Source organism: Chiroxiphia lanceolata, chromosome 6 (genome assembly GCF_009829145.1).
Source record: "Chiroxiphia lanceolata isolate bChiLan1 chromosome 6, bChiLan1.pri, whole genome shotgun sequence".
Taxonomy (NCBI): domain Eukaryota; kingdom Metazoa; phylum Chordata; class Aves; order Passeriformes; family Pipridae; genus Chiroxiphia; species Chiroxiphia lanceolata.
This window is the reverse complement of record NC_045642.1, coordinates 33,800,824-33,821,023: the sequence shown is the minus strand read 5'-3', so window position 1 is coordinate 33,821,023 and position 20,200 is coordinate 33,800,824. Positions and strand designations below refer to the sequence as shown.

Sequence of the window (20,200 nt, the reverse complement as noted above, 5' to 3'; positions counted from 1 at the left end):
AGGATCCCTTTTCTTCTCATTCTTTTAGACATTGAACCTTTTCAAAAGGCACACTTTCAAAAAAAAAAAATCTTCAATGCTTTCATGTTTCTTATTTTATGCACTTGGCCATCTTGAATTAATAGGAGTCAATGAAGATGCACATTCTTAAAAATGGCCACAGCTTCATTGGTCTAATCTATGAACTTTAAAGACCTTAGTTTTATGAGCTTTCCTCAGGGTAGGTATTTCAGTGTTTGAAAAACAGGGTTATGGACTGTTAAGTTAAGCACATGTTCTGCATCAACATTTTAGTTTCAGCAGGTTATTTGGTGCCAAGTTTGCCAGTCAGTATCATCAATTCGAAATATGTGCTTGGTTGTTTTTAACAGGTGTTTTGAGAACAGCACAGGACAGAAGAAAGGCAGTGCTAATATATTCATTCAGTATTTATCCTTAATTCTGAAAATCTCCGTCCCTCCAAAACATGACAAAATTGCACCTCAGGTGTTTAAGACACATAGAGATGGAGATGAAAAGCAGTGCAAATAAGTACTTCTGTTACTTCACCAGCCTGACAACTAGTCTATTCATTTCTATTGTATGTTTTTTCTCAAGTAATAACAGACCTGGGTTTACATATGGTATGACCCATCTCCTTACAGAAAACTACCTTTTATTGTGCAACTGATGTTAGCTGTAGAAGAAAACAGCAAGGCTGAAGCAAAAAACTCAGTACCCTTTAGATAATGAAACATAACCATGGACTTTCACTCAATCTCTTCTTCTGAAGACAATTTGTTAGTGTTTGCATCAAAGGACATAGAGGGAGAAGACATTAAAACAATCTAAAACCAAAATTGGCTTATCCAAATCAGTCATTCCAGAGAACCAAAATAATAGCTTGCTCTTAAAACTGAATAACAGAAAAACATAACAATAAGATTTATAAGTACACACACACCACTGTCACATTTGTGGTTCAGTTGAGGTAGTGCATCACAATTTTCACAAAATACACACACACAGATACACATTTCTTGCAGGTGTTATCTCAGATTTGGTCTGCTGTGAAGCCAAGTGAATCCCCACAGTGACATTTGGAGGTTTAAAAGCTGAAGTTTTTGTTTCTAAATGCCTATGAAAACACTGTCTATGCTCAGAGGCCTTTTAAAACAAAACCAAAGCTTTTAAAGCTTCAAAAGCGGTCATGGGAATTTGCTCATGAGGAGGGAATCCTAAATGAAGGCCAAGATTCAATGGATTTCCCTGGACAAGAGAAAAGCCATAGCCTGTCTGCAGATCTACTGTTTCTTATAACAGATGTGGGCTGATTCAAGAAAAACCCAATAAACCTTTGTCCATCCTATACATTTTACAAAATCAACTCTTAAAAGGTTTATGTCCTACTATTCTTTCCCATACTATTAAAAAAAAAACCCCAAACCCAAACAAACAGAAAAAAAATACCACCCCAAAAGAAACAAACAAACAAACAAAAAACCACAAAAAACCCAAACCTACCAAACAAAGAACACAACACCACCAAAAAACTCCTACCTTCATGGATACTTAATGTAACTAAGAGAACATGCCCCAGAGTTATTAACTTAAATGGAAAAAAAAAGGAGAGTGGAAGCTAAGCTTAGAACTTCCATTGTCATAACCTTAATACATATAAGACAGGAAGGAAGCCAACTGACAGTTGCTTTTTAATATATGCCTGATGATTTAGAGAAGGAAATATTCTAATGTTATGTTAAAGGCCTAAACTACTTGGAATTTTTTTTAAAGTCAATGTTTTCTACCTATGACATTCTAAAAATAAGGTGATAAGTTTCAAACTAACAGTGTTTAAAGGACTGCTATAAAAAGGCAGCTAGAAAGTAAAATTTGAGTGGATCAAGGCTGCTGAATCAGTTATTTACAGTATAAGAAACTTGGTGTAAATGAAGTCTTTCTTCTGAATGTGAGATACAGCTTTTACTCAGTTTTAAGGTAAAGCACACAAGTAAAAAATCCATCCTGAATTTAACAGCAACATTCCTGCCCACAGTGTAACTGACTTTCTCCATTTTCTTTTGGTTGCAATAATCTCATTTTGTTCACAGAAGTTATACCTCGCTCCAATGAAAAAGACAGACAACTCAAGAACAGCTAATGAGCATGGAGAAGGCATAAGAGCAGAAGGTGTTATGCTTTTTTTGGTGATCAAAAACCATATCCTTCTCAAATTATATAAAAGAAAATTAGTCATGCAGATGTTTGATGGAAGACTAGATGGAAGACTAGAAGACCAATACATGGATCCTCCACAGGACATCTAATTGTGCATGAGTATCGCTCATCACAACCACAGTTTGAACTAGGACCCTTATATCCAAGAGTTCTACAGTGGCAAGCAAAGCAGGTCCAAGTGGATGGTTCTAGGGTTGCCTCAGCTGGAGGGTGCTCTTTGCATAATTTACAAGTTATGCGCTAGACAAGTTGTCAGTCTCTTAGGAATAGCTGAACCTTACAAGGAAATTCTGTAAGGAAACATGTAAAATGTTTATATGTGAATAAACAAGGAAAAAAAATACACACGCACACACACCCCCACCCCTACTAAGAATTTGAGAACTCCTCTGAGCTCTTGTAAGGCAGTTATGAAAATAACGAGAAACAAACTCAAATCTGTACTCACTGATTATATGAAGACAAATTATATAGAGATAAGATATTTTTTTGCTGCACAGACACACTGAGATTGAATCAAGTCTGCTTTCAGATGTACAGACTGTGCTCCCACCAACTCCCACTGAAGTCAGAATTTGACCTATTGTGTACTTTACATTCACATCAATGAAGTCAGTAAAAATGCAGAAAATTGCTTCAGAAAGATGTAAAATTCTTTCCTAGTTCTAAAATAAAAGGACAGCTTATTTCTCTTAAACAAACCAGATTGATAGCCATTTGGAAGAGCTTAAAGGAGGGTTAATTGGCATACAGTAAACCTGAATTCTGACAGTGTGGACTTCTAGCTAAAATGACGTTCTCTTTGGTGGTCCTATGACTGTAGGATTAGTTTACAAGAAAGCAGAGAGAGGTTTGAAACCAAACCCTGAATGTTGCTGATGAATTACCAGATTAGAAAGGCCTACCCAAATTCAGGTTCAGAAGAAAAAACAAAACAACAAAAAAGAGGCAAATTTTTAGCTGAGCCTGATTTAGAGATTAATAGCATGAATGAAAGATCTTTTAAAAAATCAGTAAAGCCCTTCCTTCATAAAACCTTGCTCATATACACAACTTTATGCCAAACTATGCTCAGAGCTAGGAATATGAACTGCTAATAACATCTAACTCAGGGAAATAATTAGGATAACCAATTCACAGATAAATGAAAGTGTTTCATCTATCAATGCAGATATGCACCACAGAAGCTTTTCTTGAAATAGATAAGGTAGGATGAACTTCATTATTCTGAGAGAAGAAAGAAGAAAACAGGACCATACATAGTGGTTATCTATCAACAACATCTAAAGTAAGTTTGTGAACTATAGTAAAGTTCAGATATGGTCTCATAAAACTGAAAGAAAACAGTAAAATCTATAAGCAATTAAAATCTAAGAAATATTCAACACTCATATGATAGTCTTTGTTATGGTTTTTTTTTTAACTGGAAAACTGCATTGTTACTTCTCTCTTGGACTGAAGTAGGAGCACTGCAGTAATTTTCCTCTTTTTAAAATCATTGCACAAGCAAAGAACAGAATATACTAAATTTTAAGTCGTATGAGATGGTAGCACAGATCAGCCTATCCCTGTTTCCCTAAAATGAAAAGCACCTATGTTCATTAAGCGTTTTGGTAACCTCTAAATCAAAATTTAATTTTGTAATACTCTAAACTTATAGAATCTACTATTTTACACAAAATGGATAAAACATTCCTGAATAAATATAAGTCTATTAAAACAAAGCATTAATTAACACTTTGCATCTAGAAAGATATTTATCACCAAAAAAAGAGTTATGAACTAGAAATATTACTTACTTAAATACATTTTCACATTGTGACAGATGTTTTGCACAAAATATGTTAAGTGTCTGAATACACAAAATGAATCTTAAATGCATGGATTCAGAAGCACATGAAATCTAATCAGAAGTCTAATGAGCTAAAGGAGGCAAAACTTACCAACTTTATTTTTAGGGTAAATACTTGTAGCTTATGGCTAGAGTAAAAGTGTCAATTGAAAACAAATCTTACAAAGGCTGAGTTGGTCAATATTAACCTTAATGTGAGCCTTTTCATTTCAGTAATGGGTCTTTAATATACAGAGTAAGGCAATGTAATAGTCTTTTCCAGACTGAGGTCCTACTTCTGTTACTGTAGGCACTTCAGAAAATGGAAAGTCTGTGCTGAAATATACATAGGAATTTTAATCCTTTGCCATTTCTTGCCTAAAAATATTTGCCATCTCCGTAATGCTAATTATTACACAAATGGCAAATTATAATTTGGATTTCAGCTTAACACTGAGAAATAAAAATAAAAGACATTAATGAAGAAATAAAAAAGTAACAGCCTTTTGGCTATATAGAAGACATGGGGCTTTAATAATTTTCTCAAGACGGGGAACTGACAGTAAAAGTTACACTCCTTAGGTTTTACATGTTCTATGGACTGAGTATTTTTCACTCAAAACAGCTTTCTTAACAATCTAATAGCATAAAAATACAAAAAGAAATCCAATACAAGAACTGACACCCTCCATTTTTACTTTTTGCAAGAAATTTCTTGATATAAAACATTAGCAAACAAAAAAAATGTTTGGGCATGAGGTGGATGAACAACATGGTTGTTTTAAACAACTGAATTATGTACTGGTTGAGTGAGAGTCCATGAACACTAAGGAGTGTAATCAAGTCAAAATTATTGTTGTCTCAGTGGAGTACTTGGGGCACTATTTGAGCACCAGGACCTCAATATGTTAGGTATAAAGGACAATTCCTCTCCCTTTTTTTTCCACTGGCAGAAGCCTAATGTACCTCCACTGATTTCAGATGTATTAGCAAGAAGGGCCTGATCCAAAGCTCTCTGAAGTCAACCAAAGTCTCTTTCTGTTGATTTAACAGGCTTTGGATTAGTCCCTAAATAAGAACAGATTTTGGCTCAGCTAAAGGATTTCACTTAAGCCCTATGCTTGTTCAAGCATCTAGTAGGAGCTAAGAGAATATTACAGTCCTACTGAGTAGGAGGTTATCTTCATTCTGAACTATCCCCTTTAACAGATGTACAGGGTCAGGAGTCTCACAAAACAGAGAACCATCAGTAAGTGGTAAACCTAAGGAATTAGGAAGGAAGATCCAAGCTGAAAAATTTTGATTTGTACTATTTAAGTGATGTTCCATCCTCTTTAGGAAGGAGTGTAAAATTAGAGAGGAAGTTCATGCGAGTTTCCAAATTTTACACTTGTAAATTACTTAAAACCTTAGCACCAAGTCCTGCATTAACATTATATATATGTATTTACTATATTCACTCTGCTGAACTCTCTGCAAATAGGGGCTGCCTTTAGTCTAAGTATGATGAACTTACAGCTGTATGTGGAGGGGCTCAAAGAAAATTTAAACATATGTAATTGCTTAAACAATTGTTGTCACAATATGGTGGGCATAACACAAGATTATAAGGAAAAGTGCACTCTTTACTTTTTAAGAATTAAATGCCAGGGTTGTCAAAAAATGTCATGGTATGAATCACATGTTAATAGAAATTTTGCTGAATTCCCCTCTCTCACTTTCATGGCTGCTCCACCAATCCTTGTCAGTTATAGCAAATGCTCTGTTTACACAAGAAAGTAGAAGACCCCAATCTTAGCCTGTGCGTGAGGAATGTCTAGTGCCAAGAGTGTACAAGGGTAACCATCCATAAAATAATTTGAGCTCTTTCCACAACCTATGAGGCCAGCAGTTTAGGACAGAACTCAGTGCAAGTTTGAGCATCTGGAGTTAGCAATAGACTTCAGCCTCCAAGCAGCTGGGAAGTCAGTGAAGCAGGGGGAAACCACTTTGTCTTGCTCTTTCCTGGGCTCACTGCCCCAGCTGTAGGTAGGAACAGGGTCACCAGGGCCATCATGCCAACTCTGCCATCAGACAATTTCCCTGTGTTCGCTCCTTATGCTGGGGTAAAGACAGATTCACAAATAACTTAAAAACAGCCAGGCTTTGGGGCTGTCACTTATAAATCACCCATATGTAACAGTAGAAAACAAAGAATCATTTACTTTCTCCAGCTCCACACCTACCTGAATTACTGTATTGAGCACAATCAAAGAGAAGTAGTCTAATTCCTTAAAGTTAAGTTTAAATTTACTGCATAAGTTTATTCTCTCCAATAGATTTTAAAAACTGTTAGCATTTCAAGAAATTAGCTGAACTGAAAGCACAAATTAATTCTTCTCTGAAGCTCAATGTAACATTTAAAAACCACTAGAGGAAAAAAAGTGATTCAAAACTTTGCTGTTCAAATAAAAAAGGCTGGTGCTTACTAATATTTGCCCTCTAAAATATAAAGCATGATTAAAGTTTGTTCCAAAATATATTAGGAAGTATTAAAATTTTATAGCTGTCTTTTTGTAGATCCTACGTATCTTAATGGCAGTAGTGTCTATGGAAATCATAAAAAAACTAATAGAGGTGTTTTTTCATGTCTTTCTTTTTTTAGATAAGAGAATCAAGCTTTGTTTGCATTTATTTGGATGTATTTGACCCAAACTTTGCAGATTGGAAAGTAGCAGCACCCTTGCTATTGCTACTGATTCCATGCAAGAAACATTAGGATCTTATGTGAATAATGTCTTCCTCTTCTCTCTTCTGAGAAGGAAGAACTGCGTTTAACTGACTCCCACCTCCTTCCTTCAGTCCTTCTCTGGACAGTCCTCTGCTGATTCATCAACAAAAGACAGATCTCTCATGAGTACTGTGATCAAGACATCTATTTGTTATGTTTTAAAATATTATTCTTAAGTTCTGTAGAAAGCCAAGCTACTAAATCTAAATTGGTGTGCTTATTAAGACTAAAAGCAGTAATAACTGTAAAATAACTATGTAAAATATTATTCATTTCCCCCCTCAGACACATATGATGTATTTCATAGTTAACAAAAAATATCTAAATAGGAAGCAGACTATTCATGATACTGCTGCCAGTTCTGATGCCCTAAGCTTTCATTCTTAGCCACCACTGCCTTTGCTTATGCTGAAAACTCATAGGCAACAGAGTAGGGCATGGATGAGAAAAATCACTGTCCATGTTTAAAATACAGAGCTATTGATGTGCAAGGTCACTAAGCATCACAACCTGCTCTAGAGTACTATCGAATTCCTAAAGAAGAGAAAAAAAAGACAATGCATTACACAATCTTGTTTAAAACCAACATCACCATTGAGTCCCTGAGACCTAAAAATGAACAGAGAATCCAAGTTTTTCTCGATCTATATTTACTATGGTTGTTCAGGGGGAGAGAAAAAAAAAACAAAACAAAAAAGCCCCACTAAACAAGGAATATAAAACACATGTATAGTGATATTACAATTTTTTAAACATTAGAAACACTACTTGAGACTTCTCATCTTTATGGAAACATCACTAAAGAACTGGTGATACGATCCATGTCATTCTTAATTTATCACTTTGTAAGTCTTGTTCATTAAAAACTATATGAAGTTAAAAGATTGAGTATTTCATTCACCTTTTTTCACCTTTGTTGAAAAAAGAATAAGTGTTTTTAAATAACAAATACAATAATTTACAAATGTAGTATATCCAAAGCTTATTTTATGAAATTCGGGAAGGCCAATAGAAGAACCCCAATAGAAGAATTTTCTATATAACCCTGCATTCCTGTAATATCAGAGTAGTCCATGACAACAGATGACCATTTCATATCATTCACGGAACATCTAAGTACTCTAGCAGTCATTGTACAAATGGAGAAGACCACATGTCAGAGAGGGCATGTAACTTACATGAAGTCCTATTGGATTCAGTTCTGCAGTTAGTTGCTGGGTAGACAGACATATCTTTACCTCATGGCAACAAACTGAGAAGCTACAGGGAGGCCACCAAAATAACAGACATCCTTCCAGGGACCAAACATTTAGATCATCGTGCAGATAGTGGGGTAGTTAAGGTGGTGGTCACTATTTCCCTGTATTATCCTGTCTTCATGACTACACTGCTTTTTTATAGCTCATGTAACACCGGAGAGTTGCAAATATAAGTTTCTACACGTATTTTCAAGTGCACTTTGTTATCGTTGTAAACAATTTTAAATACTCGTTTATGTCTTCTACTGCATGCACAAAGACTTACACAAACCAGTAGAAACCATTGGTTAAAATGGTAAGCATTTATTTGAAGATGAGATACTAAATATATAGACACTCATGTATTTTAAAAATCATCAGTTATCAAGACTTTCATGTAGATGGCTTTAGTTTTTAGTGAATGAAAAGCTTATCTGAGTGATACAATGGCTTAAGTGAAGAAATAGGAACGTAGAAAATAGGAGAAATTACTCACTTTAGCCTGTACTAAGCTTCCTGCAACCTCAGTTCCAGCTTTAACAACCTCTAGCACCTGTTACTAGAAAGTACACCAGACTCAGATTTGGGTTTATTAGTACCCTGAAATCAGCTACTTTCATGAGAAGTAATTTTATAAATCAAAAGCAACATTTTACGGTAGTTCAAAATCAGAATGGTTTGAAAATTGAGAACTATAAACAAATGCAACAAATCGCATTAAGAGCCAGCTAAACTCAGCTGTCAAATCTTCTTCACCTGTTCTACTTCCCCAGATATAGAAGTTGCTCAGAAGCTGGAGCAATCACAGAGTGGTTAGCACTCCTCTTCTCAGGCAAAGATGCGTTAAAACAAAGGGCCAGCGTACTACAAAGTGTAGTGCCATAATGCAGCGTTTGATGCTCTAGAGGGTCTTCAACAAGTACTGTACAGCAAAAAATCAATTGAAAATCAGCATGATAACAGAGCATGAGTTGCCCTGTAATAGCCTTAAGCCCCGCAAGGCTATGTGGGTCTCTGTCATTCACCAGGCTGCACTGAGCTGGGGGAGTTTGCCCTCCTGCTCTGAGCACTCTGGACATGTCTGTGCTTTTTACCTATGGCTTTCACCTTTGTGTTGGTTCTATCTGGGGTAGAGTTAATTTTCTTCACATTGGCTAGCATGAGGTAAAATTTTGAGTTGTGCTGGAAACAGTGTTGATAATACAGGGATGTTTTTTTATTACCAAGTAGCACTTGCCCAGCATCAAGGAAAGAAGCAGAAGTGCTTCTCACCTCACCCTACCACCAAGGAGGCTGGGGTTGCACAAGAACCTGGGAGGGAACACATCCAGGACAGATGACCCCAAGTGACCAAAGGGATATCCCCTGCCATTTGGTGCCATGCTCAGCTTATAGAGCTGCAAAAAGAAGGAGGAAGGGTAAGATGCTCAGAGTAATGGCAGCTGTTGCCCCAAGTCACCCTTATGCGCGATGGAGCCCTGCTTCTCTTCAGATGGCTGAACATCCCTCTGCTGAGGGGAAGTGCTGAATTCTTCATTTCACTTTACCTATTAAACTATCTTTATCTCAAAGTATGAGTTTTCTCACTTTTACCCTTTTGATTCTCTCACCCATCTTACTGGCTGGGGGAATGGCTGTGCAGAGCTGAGCTGCTGGCTGGAGTTAAACCACAACAACCTTGCACAGTAAGGGATACTGATAGCCTCAGTGGATCTTCTAAGCTTTCAAAAGTGGAATCTGATTTTTCTTGGCATAGATTTGAAGGTTTTCAGGCTTTTTGGGTTTTGTTTGTTTGGGGTTTTTTGTTGTTTGTTATCGTTTTGGTTTGGGTTGGGTTTTTTGGTTACTGTTTTGGTTTGGTTTTGTTTTTTAAATAAATTTCTCCTCTAAGTAAACCTACTGATTTTGAACTGTAAACATCCTCAGCATGAAATAGATCCCTTCAGTCCTATAACTGAATACACAGAGGTGATTCCTTTGCCATATTTAACAAAGTACAACTCAAGAAGTAAAGAGAAAGGAATACGGTTCAATTCCATGCAAATTGTTATGCATGCAACAAAACGGGCCTACAAATATTTCACTCATATGGTAGGTTTAATTTCAATATTTCTTTAATTACTTTCCAACAATGTCTGGTTTCTGTTAAATTTACACTAGTACTTGGCATTTGATGCAACCCCAAAAAGATAAGATACATATGTCCTCTCTTCACAGTCTTGGCATTTTTACCTTAATTCAAGCATTAAATGGATTTGTTTGAAAAATTACCTTGCTGATTAGCTGGTTTTTTCGGTAAATATATTGCATTAATCCTTACATTCTGAATATGATGTAAGGTATACAAGTGTTCTGTCTGACTCAACAGCAACATATCACGGCTTAAGGAGGACATGTACACTGATCTCTCTGAGTAAAGAAAGAGCTAATTGGGAGTTAGATTCAGTGTGATTATCAGCTTGTTTATGATAAGGGAGTACTATTCTGAATAGCACTGTAAATTCATTCCCTGACTGTGGTGTTAAAACACAGCTCACCCCTCCCCCCCTTTTTTTCTATTTGTTTAGAAGGGGCTTTAAACTACTTTAAGCAGATGACAGTGTCGTGCTTTGATTTTTCTCTGTCCTGAAAAATAAATCAGCTACATGAGCCTAATGTCTAATTTCACTTTTCTAATCAGAGAAAGGCACATTTTAAGGGTTTACTATAGGAACATATTTGGGTAATTTTTCCCCATGTCGTTATGAACATTAGACTGACCCAATTAATATGAAATGTTTCTATGCTGCTGGAACAGACCGTGTTACAGAAAGAGCCATTTGCACAACCTGTTCATGATTATGGGCCATAAGGACACAAAGATGGCATAGACATTTGTGGACCATCTGAATTCTTACAGGGGAATGGGAAAGAGGAGAAAAAAAAAAAATTATGTTAGCTGACTGTTGTGGGTCATGTTTTTTAATCCAGAGTATTGGACATGTAACACAGCAACAAGAGCTGATCATTTTGTTTAATCACCTTTTGGATCTGTGCCAGATGGTCTCTATTGAGAGCGCTGCAAACAGAGAGAGATGAACTGCATCTAACATGCCACTAGAGCTTTCCCGTAAATGTCTGAGAACTGAATCCAACAAGAATTTAGTCTCAGAGCAGAAAGGGATACATTTAAAAACTATGTGCATTAACTATACTTTTCCCCATAGAATCCTCACTTGGCATGAATAATTTACCCTCTCTTATGCTAATGGGATCATGAAAGTATCCCCGTGTCTTTAGTGCAGCTATTCTCAGCTTTCAGTAATTACCCCACCCAGTGAAAATAACATGGCTTCTGCAGCTGAACGGCCTACCAGTACCTGGCAATTAGAAAGATCATGGCTGGCAGAGGAGCGGCCAGAGATGGACACACAAGCTTCGGCAGCCTGAGGAGCAGTTTGAAAAATTAAAAGCCTTCCACTGTGAACATTTACGTAGTTGCTTAGGATCAACATGGAGAGAGCAGTTCCTGCAAGGGTATTTTTATTTTTCAAGGGTGACGGAGAGGATTCCGACGTTCTGTTCAGGCACTTTCATGTTAAGAAATAGCAACATTCCTTGGTCATCAACAGTTAAAAGAAATTTTATGGGTTGTTTTTTTTAATTAGTGCTGTCTTGCTAAACAAGAGGGAGAGAATTAAAAAGTCAATTAATGAGTGTCCTTTGGTATCTGACAATTTTATCAGCTACACAAGGAAACTCTACCATTTCTTTAATGAAAAGTTTTTATAAAATCATTACAAAGAGCTAGGCCTTGACCTCTGTCTATAGCACTCCATGCTAGGTAGTTCACTATGTAAAAATTATCGGACTAAAACATCTGGGAAAAAAAGCTATGAAACAGCAGGGAACGTGGCTGGTTTATTGTTTATCTTTTGTTTATGAGGCAGTATTCAAGTTTAATTACTACTCTAAATTAAACTCTAACAGGCATCAGGAGACATCCCTTTACATAACTAAGTTAAAAAAAAAATCCAGAGATTCCAACACTAGATCTTTCAAATAAATTGGTATATATAGGAAGAAATTAGTCTGTAACAACACAGGAAGACATTTAAGCACTTGATACTGTGTATTTGAATGTCTTGCGTTATGAAACCATTAATATTGTAACAAACATACAATTATAATTTACCAAATGGGATGTTATCTAACATTTGGAGGCAAATTGGATTAGGCTGAGTAGAATCTGAGATGGAAAGAATGTCCTATGGGGGAATCTTACCTTTTTCATTTTGAAATACAAACACATAAATAAATATATATATTCAAATATACACATATTTAAAAAACCTGGAAAGATGAAGACAGAGGCAACCCTCTCAACAGTAACAATCTCCTAGGTAAAACTATGTACTTATTTTCTCCAAACATTCATATACAAAAGTGGAGGAAAGAGTTCACTATGTTTACCATGACAGTAAGTGACCAGTTTTACATGAACTTAGCTGTAGGAAAAAAATAAAAGTTGAAAGCAACTAGCAAAAGATTATTCCAGATGGCATCTGTCATATTGTATTTAGGGTTATTTTAAAGAGATTACTGGCACTCTGAAAACATTCCTATGACAGAGTTTTACTAGGCTGCATTTGAAACTCCAGCACAACTTACTACAAATATGGAAGTAAATGTTTTCTAATTTGTATATAGATTTTTATCTACATCTAAACATACAAGCCTACATGGATTCGAAGGTAAGAGTGAGGTGAGAAACTTAACTACAAACAAATACAAGTATAATATTTTAAACACCACATGTGCACTCTTAGCCTTAATTTTATAAAAGGTGAGGAATCTGCAGTTACTACCAGCCTGATTATTAGAAAACTGTATAGTGAAGTGAAGATTCCCTATGAAATTTTAGTGTTACTTATTGAAAAGTGGGTAGAGACATAAATGTTTGCCGACTCCAGCAATCAAACAAAAACTGTAAAAAGATATATTTGTTTATACAATAGACAGAAAGAAAGGATGGATGATACTAAAATTTGACTATATTTAGCTAAGCTGGTTCTGGCATCATCATGGTTAATGTGCATGTGGTGTGCTGTGTGAGCTCAGCAGTTACTGGGCCAACTGTCTCAGTATTTCTGGGAATTCTGCCTATTCACAGTGCAAGGATTGTTCAATTGCTGCAAAATGTACAAAATGAATTTTACAAAAATGAATTGTAAGGAAGGCCCCATTACAACGATTTTACAGCAAAGATGTCAACATCAATTTTTCTTTCATGCATAGCTAATGATTAAAACAACATATTCCATTTGCCTAAGAATTTATTTCATACAGGCACATCAAAATATTGAAATACAAAGTTATCTTTTCTCTACCCTTATTATTCATTGCTGCTGAACCCACACCATTGTTCAAACCATGAAAAAATAAAGCAAACTTGGCAAGAAATACTTAAAACAAAGGCTCATCAATATTCTCCAATTTGTCAACATCTCAATTACAGCAATGGAAAAAATGTAAATTTCATGTGCTTTGAACACTGAGGGGTCTATTCTTCTGTCAATGCACATGCGTAACTCCCACCACCATTAATGGGAATTACTCATACATATCAACACAAGGACGGGCCTCTCAAACTTGAAAGGAAAAGATGAATTAATTAGGGCTACTTGCTTCCTGTATCTTCCTCAGCTGAAAAAAGTCATTGTTCTTTAAGAGTTTTTCATACTTCATACAGTTCACCTTTATGAGGGCTGTGCCTTCTGAAATAATGCAACTCCAGTGAAGCATTATTTAATAGGAAGTTTGATTTTTCACAGTCTGGATGTTTGAGCCTTTCTATGAGGAATTTTCTTTCTTATAGAAGACTGCTCTCTTCCAATAAAACCATACCCTATACCTTTATAAGTAAAAATACAAAGGAAAATTATGTTCTGAATATTATGATGAATGTGCATACTAGCTTCACCAGGCTTACCATATTTACAGGACTAAGAAAAAGAAGCTGTAGCATTAGCTTTTGGATTAGTTTCCAAAGACTTTGCATGAATATGCTATTTTTTAATTATTACTAACATCAGCCTATTTCTCTCCTTTTTCTGACAACTGGAGTTTGGTTCAAAGATTTATGTAGTTCTAGTAGAGTTTCCAATACTAGAATAGTATTTGGGCTTTGGGCTTTGTCAGTTAGTTTTGTAAACAAATTTGATTTAATACTATAGTTATTACAAGATTGTATATGATGAATAAGAAATATACTACCTAATTTTCCAACAAGCATTAATCCAGAGAGTTAACCTGTGATCAGTGTGTAATTTCAGCTAGTATTTTAGTTGACTTTGCCCTGAATCAGACTAGGAATCTTTGCCAAAGAAAGCTATTGTGGGCAGATTTGTGAGACAAACATCAAACTTGCACATAAGTGCTTCAAAATTACTTTGAGATTTGCCCTAGAGAGTAGCCTCAGATATTATTTATAAAGGGCCAGATCATTCAGCACAAGTAGTCTCAACAAAAAAAGCCACTAAGCCAAAAAACCCACATGTCAATGAGCTACTCACTCACATGGGTAAAGCAAAGTGGATACGATACTCCTTTATATTTTTACTGCCCTATAACCTATAAGAAGTTTCTTGTCTCTGGCTTCTCACTTATGATCAAGTTTGTCACCCAAATCTAATCCTAAAAAGATGCTGGCCTTCCTGAAAGGTCCTGAAGGAAAACAGCCTCCAACTTGGCTGGATCAGGCCCTTTGAGTGACTGAACTATGAATAAGACAAAGCAGGTATACAATCCTGGTATCATAAAATATGAAACTGAAATTATTCCCTGGTGTTTTCCTATAGACCACATGTTTTTAAACCTTAAAAAGATTTATTTCTCACTTTTCATGCATAATCTGTCATATTCATTATTTGCAATATCCATAAAGAAATTAAACAGGAATTAAAGACTGGGAGCATCACATCCATCACTGTGGTATAAACTGATGCCAAATTCTAGAAGTCATTTAGCCTTTTATGTAAAGGCAGGGGCTGTTTTCACTTTGTTTCGCAAAGAATAAAGAAAACACAATACCCCAGAAGACTTTCAGATGTGTTTTTTCCTCTCCAAAGAAAAGGGTGGATGATAAAGCTACACACGCCTTTTAATCTTCCACTTAGAGTTTTTACACATATATTCCCTGGCCAAAACCAGGGTCTTCTCTCTCCTCTCCCCTTCTCTCACCCCCTTTCCTGCCATCTCCTTTGCTATAACTCAGCTAACCCAACAGAACCAGTCAGTTTTAAATTTCAGTTGGGACCCCGGTGACCTGTTAATGAATCTACAGAGAGGAGAAAAACTCACAGTGTTGAGTTATGCCTGGTGTTGCTAGCTGACTTGGAGTCAGAAATGCTTGAAGCGTTAACGTAATTGCAAGAATGTGAAAAATGAAGCGTTGGGCTCCTGAGCAAAGCAAAAGGTCAAAGCAAGCCCTACACAAAACAAGTCTCTGGAAGATGGCCTCATTAGACCATTAAATCAGCTTCTCCTTTTTGTAAGATGTTTAGAGTGTTTTATTTTTATTATTGGATATATTTAACTCTTTCTCTTTCTAGAGCAGGGGGAAAGTTGATCAGACCTACTACGCAACTTCTAATCTCTAAAATAGTATTACACAGAATTGATTTGCATTTGTGAATTTGAACTGGGATAAAGTCAAAAAATGCTTGTTGGATTACAGATTGCTACTACTTTGGTTTGCCAGATGATCAGTATGTTGTATAGCTTAGTTTTCTGTTGAACAAGTGAGGTGACATGTTAAGAACAACACAGACACTTACCACTAATAAAATTAGGATAATCTTTCAACATTTACTGCCTGAAGGCCCTTTCTTTAACTCTTTCAATACCAGCATGTTTCTAATAATACCAAACATGGACCATATTAACCCTTTTGATGCCAAAGAGCAGCCATGCACTGTCATGGAGAGACTGTCCTCATAAACAGACAAAATGACTAAACATTCTTTATTTGATTCAAACTTTAAAAATTATGGATGGATTCTTCCAAGCAATAAATAGATCTACCTCATGCAGAGAAAGTCTGCAAAACACAGTCATCACTCAACCCAAGTCCTTTCCATCTTCCCCCCCACTTTCCCGAAATAAAATAAAATAATAATATTAAAAGAGAAAAAAATCACAAGCTTCACATTATAGACTTAAGGCAAAAGCAGAGACCCCTGGAAAGAGTTCTCTCAAAAGCCAGAACTGACTCTAATATGAATCAATCTCTGCTGCCACCAGGACTTAATGCAGAAGGCTGTAATTTACTAATGTAACACAAGACTCTCTAATGAGCTCCCATTTCCAAGAAATCCTTTGGAGCAAGTGCAGCTTGAAGTAGTATTTGTGGATGCTCTTGACAAAACTGCAGGGAAACCAAGTTTACCCAAATAACTGCACCAGAATAGCTCAAGAGGGCATCCATTCATCTTGAGACCAACTCATTACCAGTTCACAAATTATAAGGTAAACCCTGCCCCTCTCAAGGAAGCATAACGAAAATTTAAGACATATCTCCCTCTCTTTAGTCTTTTCCAGGATTGAGAGAGGGAGAGCAATCCAGAGCCATCTCCAACGGGAATTTTGCTGGTAGAATAATCTTTTAGTTGCCAGCAGCTGAATGGAAGAGTGATTTACCGCTGGACGTCTGCTTTCCTTTAAAAGGCCCAACTGAGCACTTGGGGAAGCATACTAGAAATGTTTTACTGTGGTAGACTGGGCAGCACTAGTGACTGATTTGGCCTTTCAGTGGTTGTTCCCCTTCTGCAGAAATGAGTCTAACAGGTTTGTTAAAGTCATATATATTAGCAGAAAACTCAGTTTCCAATGGGAAGTTGGTGTAGTCGTCATCAACTGCTTTTTCTAATGCTCATCAATATTTCCCAAGCACCACGAGTTACATGGCAAGGGATCAGAGACTAGTGAAATGCAAGATCCCTGGATATTGATACAAGGGATTTCTTTATATGGCTCAATGAAGGAACTTTTCTAATTTCTAAGGGGTTCCTGAGGCACAGTGAAGATACAGTTCTGCAGAAATTTCATACCTATGGATGGAATAAAGGTGTTGTGGTAGACCACTCAAAGGAATAACTTTTAAGTATGCAAATGATCATCTGCTACACCAAGCATCTTAACCGCAATATACCATGTAAACATTTGATCAGCAGTAAAGCCTACGGACAGCTAATAGACATAAATAGCTATTATTTATTAGCTGTGGCCAGCTAATAAACACCAATATGCTGTTTAGCAGTCAAGCTCTCCCTTTCATCATTAGCTGCTGAATCTGTAATGGTTCACGCTAGGTCTTGTACAACTGCAATCTAACTTCATAGAAAAAAGTCCTTGTGACTCATGTTGGAGTTGGATCACACCCTGTGCCATGACTGCTTTCTATCAGCTATAAGATTACAAATGTATAAACAATTCTTACAAATAGGAGACAAAACCAAACCACTCTACTAGAAAAAACTTTGCAAGTTTCTAGAATTACAACGGGTACAACATCAGATCGTAAGACAGACAAGGGAATCTAGCTCTGTGCCAACCAGTGGGCCACGTGACAGACATGCAAACACATATCTGCTCTGCCACCTAAGCGAGGCAAATATCATGGTGAGAAGTGGTCCACAGCGTGAGACCTATCACGGCAGCTCTAGCCCTGAAGGCTTCTCCTCTCTACAGTTTTGGGATCCCGCATGGCTTGTTGGATCTCAGCCCTGTCAGCTGGCTCTGCTGAGCACGTGGATGAAAACAGAGAAGCAAAATACTGCAGGTGCACAATAAACATCTTGTGGTGGGACCATATCATAAGACCTTATAAAGGTAATATCTCTCTCACTAGCAGAAGCTTACCATGTTTACAAAGAAAAACGGGCATGGAGTCCACCTTAAACTTTGGTCTTAAAAGAAAAGGAAAAAAACCACAACTCTGAGTCAAGATCCAAGAGTGACAGCAGGCCATCATTACCCAACTTTTAGCACTGGAGGCTTGATTCTTACACCTTCTGGAGTCACTTATTCTTCTAACGAGTAGTGTAAAACACTATCATAACAAAATGACAGCCTTTGACACTCAGTCAGCATGGGTACAGATGACCACACATAAGGTGCAGTAGGAAATAAAACAAAAAATTCTGAAATAATAATCAAACTTCCTAAACCCTTGAGAAGGTTTCACTGTATAGATATATCGGAGATTTTGCAGCTCAGGTGCATCTCTGTTTATCATTCAAATCCAGATTTTCAGAAGAAGAAACAAGTCCGTACAAGTAAACATTGCAAGAAACATTTTTCTGTCCAATTCAGGTTTTTCTTCTACTTTATATAATTTAGCGGCTTCATAACTTCATATCTTTCCTGGCTAAAACTACACGTTAAACTCTATTACCCAACTCAAACAACTGCACCGCAACTGGAGAGTATGTCTGTCATTATATTTACTTACACCACACAAAAATAAACTGTAGATAACCAAATTTGTAAAGGAATTGGCAGAACTAATCAATTGTTATTACAAAGCTTGTTTGAAGATTAGATATTTCACTTTGAAATAATAATAAAATGCAGCTAAGTGGGTTAAGAAAAGGAAATACCGTCTCCCTAAGTCACAGCTGATTATACTGCAAGTCTGCCACTCCATGTTTACTCTAAGGCAGATGTACTGATATAATGAAAAAAACTGGAGTTATTTTAGTCATGCCTACTTTGCGGAGGGAAAAAGTTTGACCTTTTACCTTGCTCGCTGCTGTTGTCTCCACTCTGGGAAGCGTGGCCCCCGCTGGAGGGCCCTGGTGTGCCTGCTGAGTGCGTTGAGGTTGCATCATCATGGTCTCTCCAAGATGAAGGATTCTGGTGTCAGAGTGCCAAGGAATTTTTTCCACGGTTCCCATTCCAACAGCAAATGAAGAATAGAAAGAAAACCAGGAGAAGGGGGGGGGGGAAGTATACACATTAGCATTTGTCAAATGTGCCAAACACCAATACTGTTTGCACAGTGTAATAATTCTTCAGCAAAGACAAGCAGAGGAGATACAAAGATTTACTTGTTTAAGCACAGGATGGATTTTTTTTTCTTTTTTAAGCTTTCCAAAGAGTTGTCTGGATTTAATTGTTTGAGTAGTACTGCAGAAGAATATATCAAGAGTGAAAAAAAATTAAGTTTCTTAATGAGCTCTACAGGGTAGTGGGAGGAGAGAGCATCAACCTGCACAGTTTATGATACTAGCTATTCTCATTAGGATCAAAATTGTTGGTATGCAAACTGTCTTCTTACACTTTGTTTTTATAGACTGACTAGAGCACTGAGGGGAGAAGAGGAGGGAAACTGTTTCAAGAAGTACAAGAAAACATGCATGGGAGAGGAGTATGTCCTCACTCCCTACCCTCTCTGTCACACATTTAAACACTGGAAAAACTTTCAACAGATTCAAAGTTGTGAGGGGAAAAAGCAAGCTTTCCCTGAAAGACGTTATATACCGGGAAAGATGTTTCCTCATCCCCCACCCCCCATCACCACCTTGATATGACACATTTCAAAAGACTTTCTAGAATTATCTTTCTAACAGTTCGCTTACAAGAATTGTCAAAAATAGCCACCAGGTGATTATATAAAATAACATGTATAGTGATTTTTATGTAATTCTTTCTACATTACCATGCATAAAACACTACAAAAGGGAACACAGAAGACAGACGTACAAAGTTTGCAAAACTTGGCTAAGTAAGACCTCAACTACTGTACTTTAGTCACATAATTCGAGTACACTATCTAATTTATTGTGTATTGTCTTTCCCGGAGAGAGGAACTGCTATTTAAGAGGATAAGTGAGGAAAAGTTAATGTTACAGTTTAGTGCTACTTTGTTGAGTGTATTCTCCTCCTGTCCTCCTCCCCTTTCCTGATCATTCCCAATACCCTGCTGTTGCTTAAAGGAAAACAGGAATTCTACTGTACAGGAAGAGCTTTATCAGCACCACATGAAGGCAGGCAAGAGATGGAATTTCCTCTGGCAGAGAAGGAGAACAAGAACACATGAAACAGATCAGACTAGGGGCAAGACCTGTGTTACTTGTCACCTGTATGCGACAACTTTAATCG

General features: G+C 36.8%; 1 protein-coding gene across 4 annotated transcripts in view; it reads right to left on the bottom strand.

Annotated features, from left to right (window-relative positions):
* Nucleotides 1–20,200, bottom strand: part of MEIS2 (Meis homeobox 2) — a 172,077-nt gene that overhangs the window by 137,333 nt on the left and 14,544 nt on the right. For all 4 annotated transcript variants that reach the window (XM_032691158.1, XM_032691161.1, XM_032691157.1 and 1 more), the window contains one exon: nucleotides 18,838–18,952. In XM_032691158.1, the coding sequence (XP_032547049.1) occupies nucleotides 18,838–18,952 (115 nt within the window). The remainder of the gene's footprint in view (nucleotides 1–18,837; nucleotides 18,953–20,200) is intronic.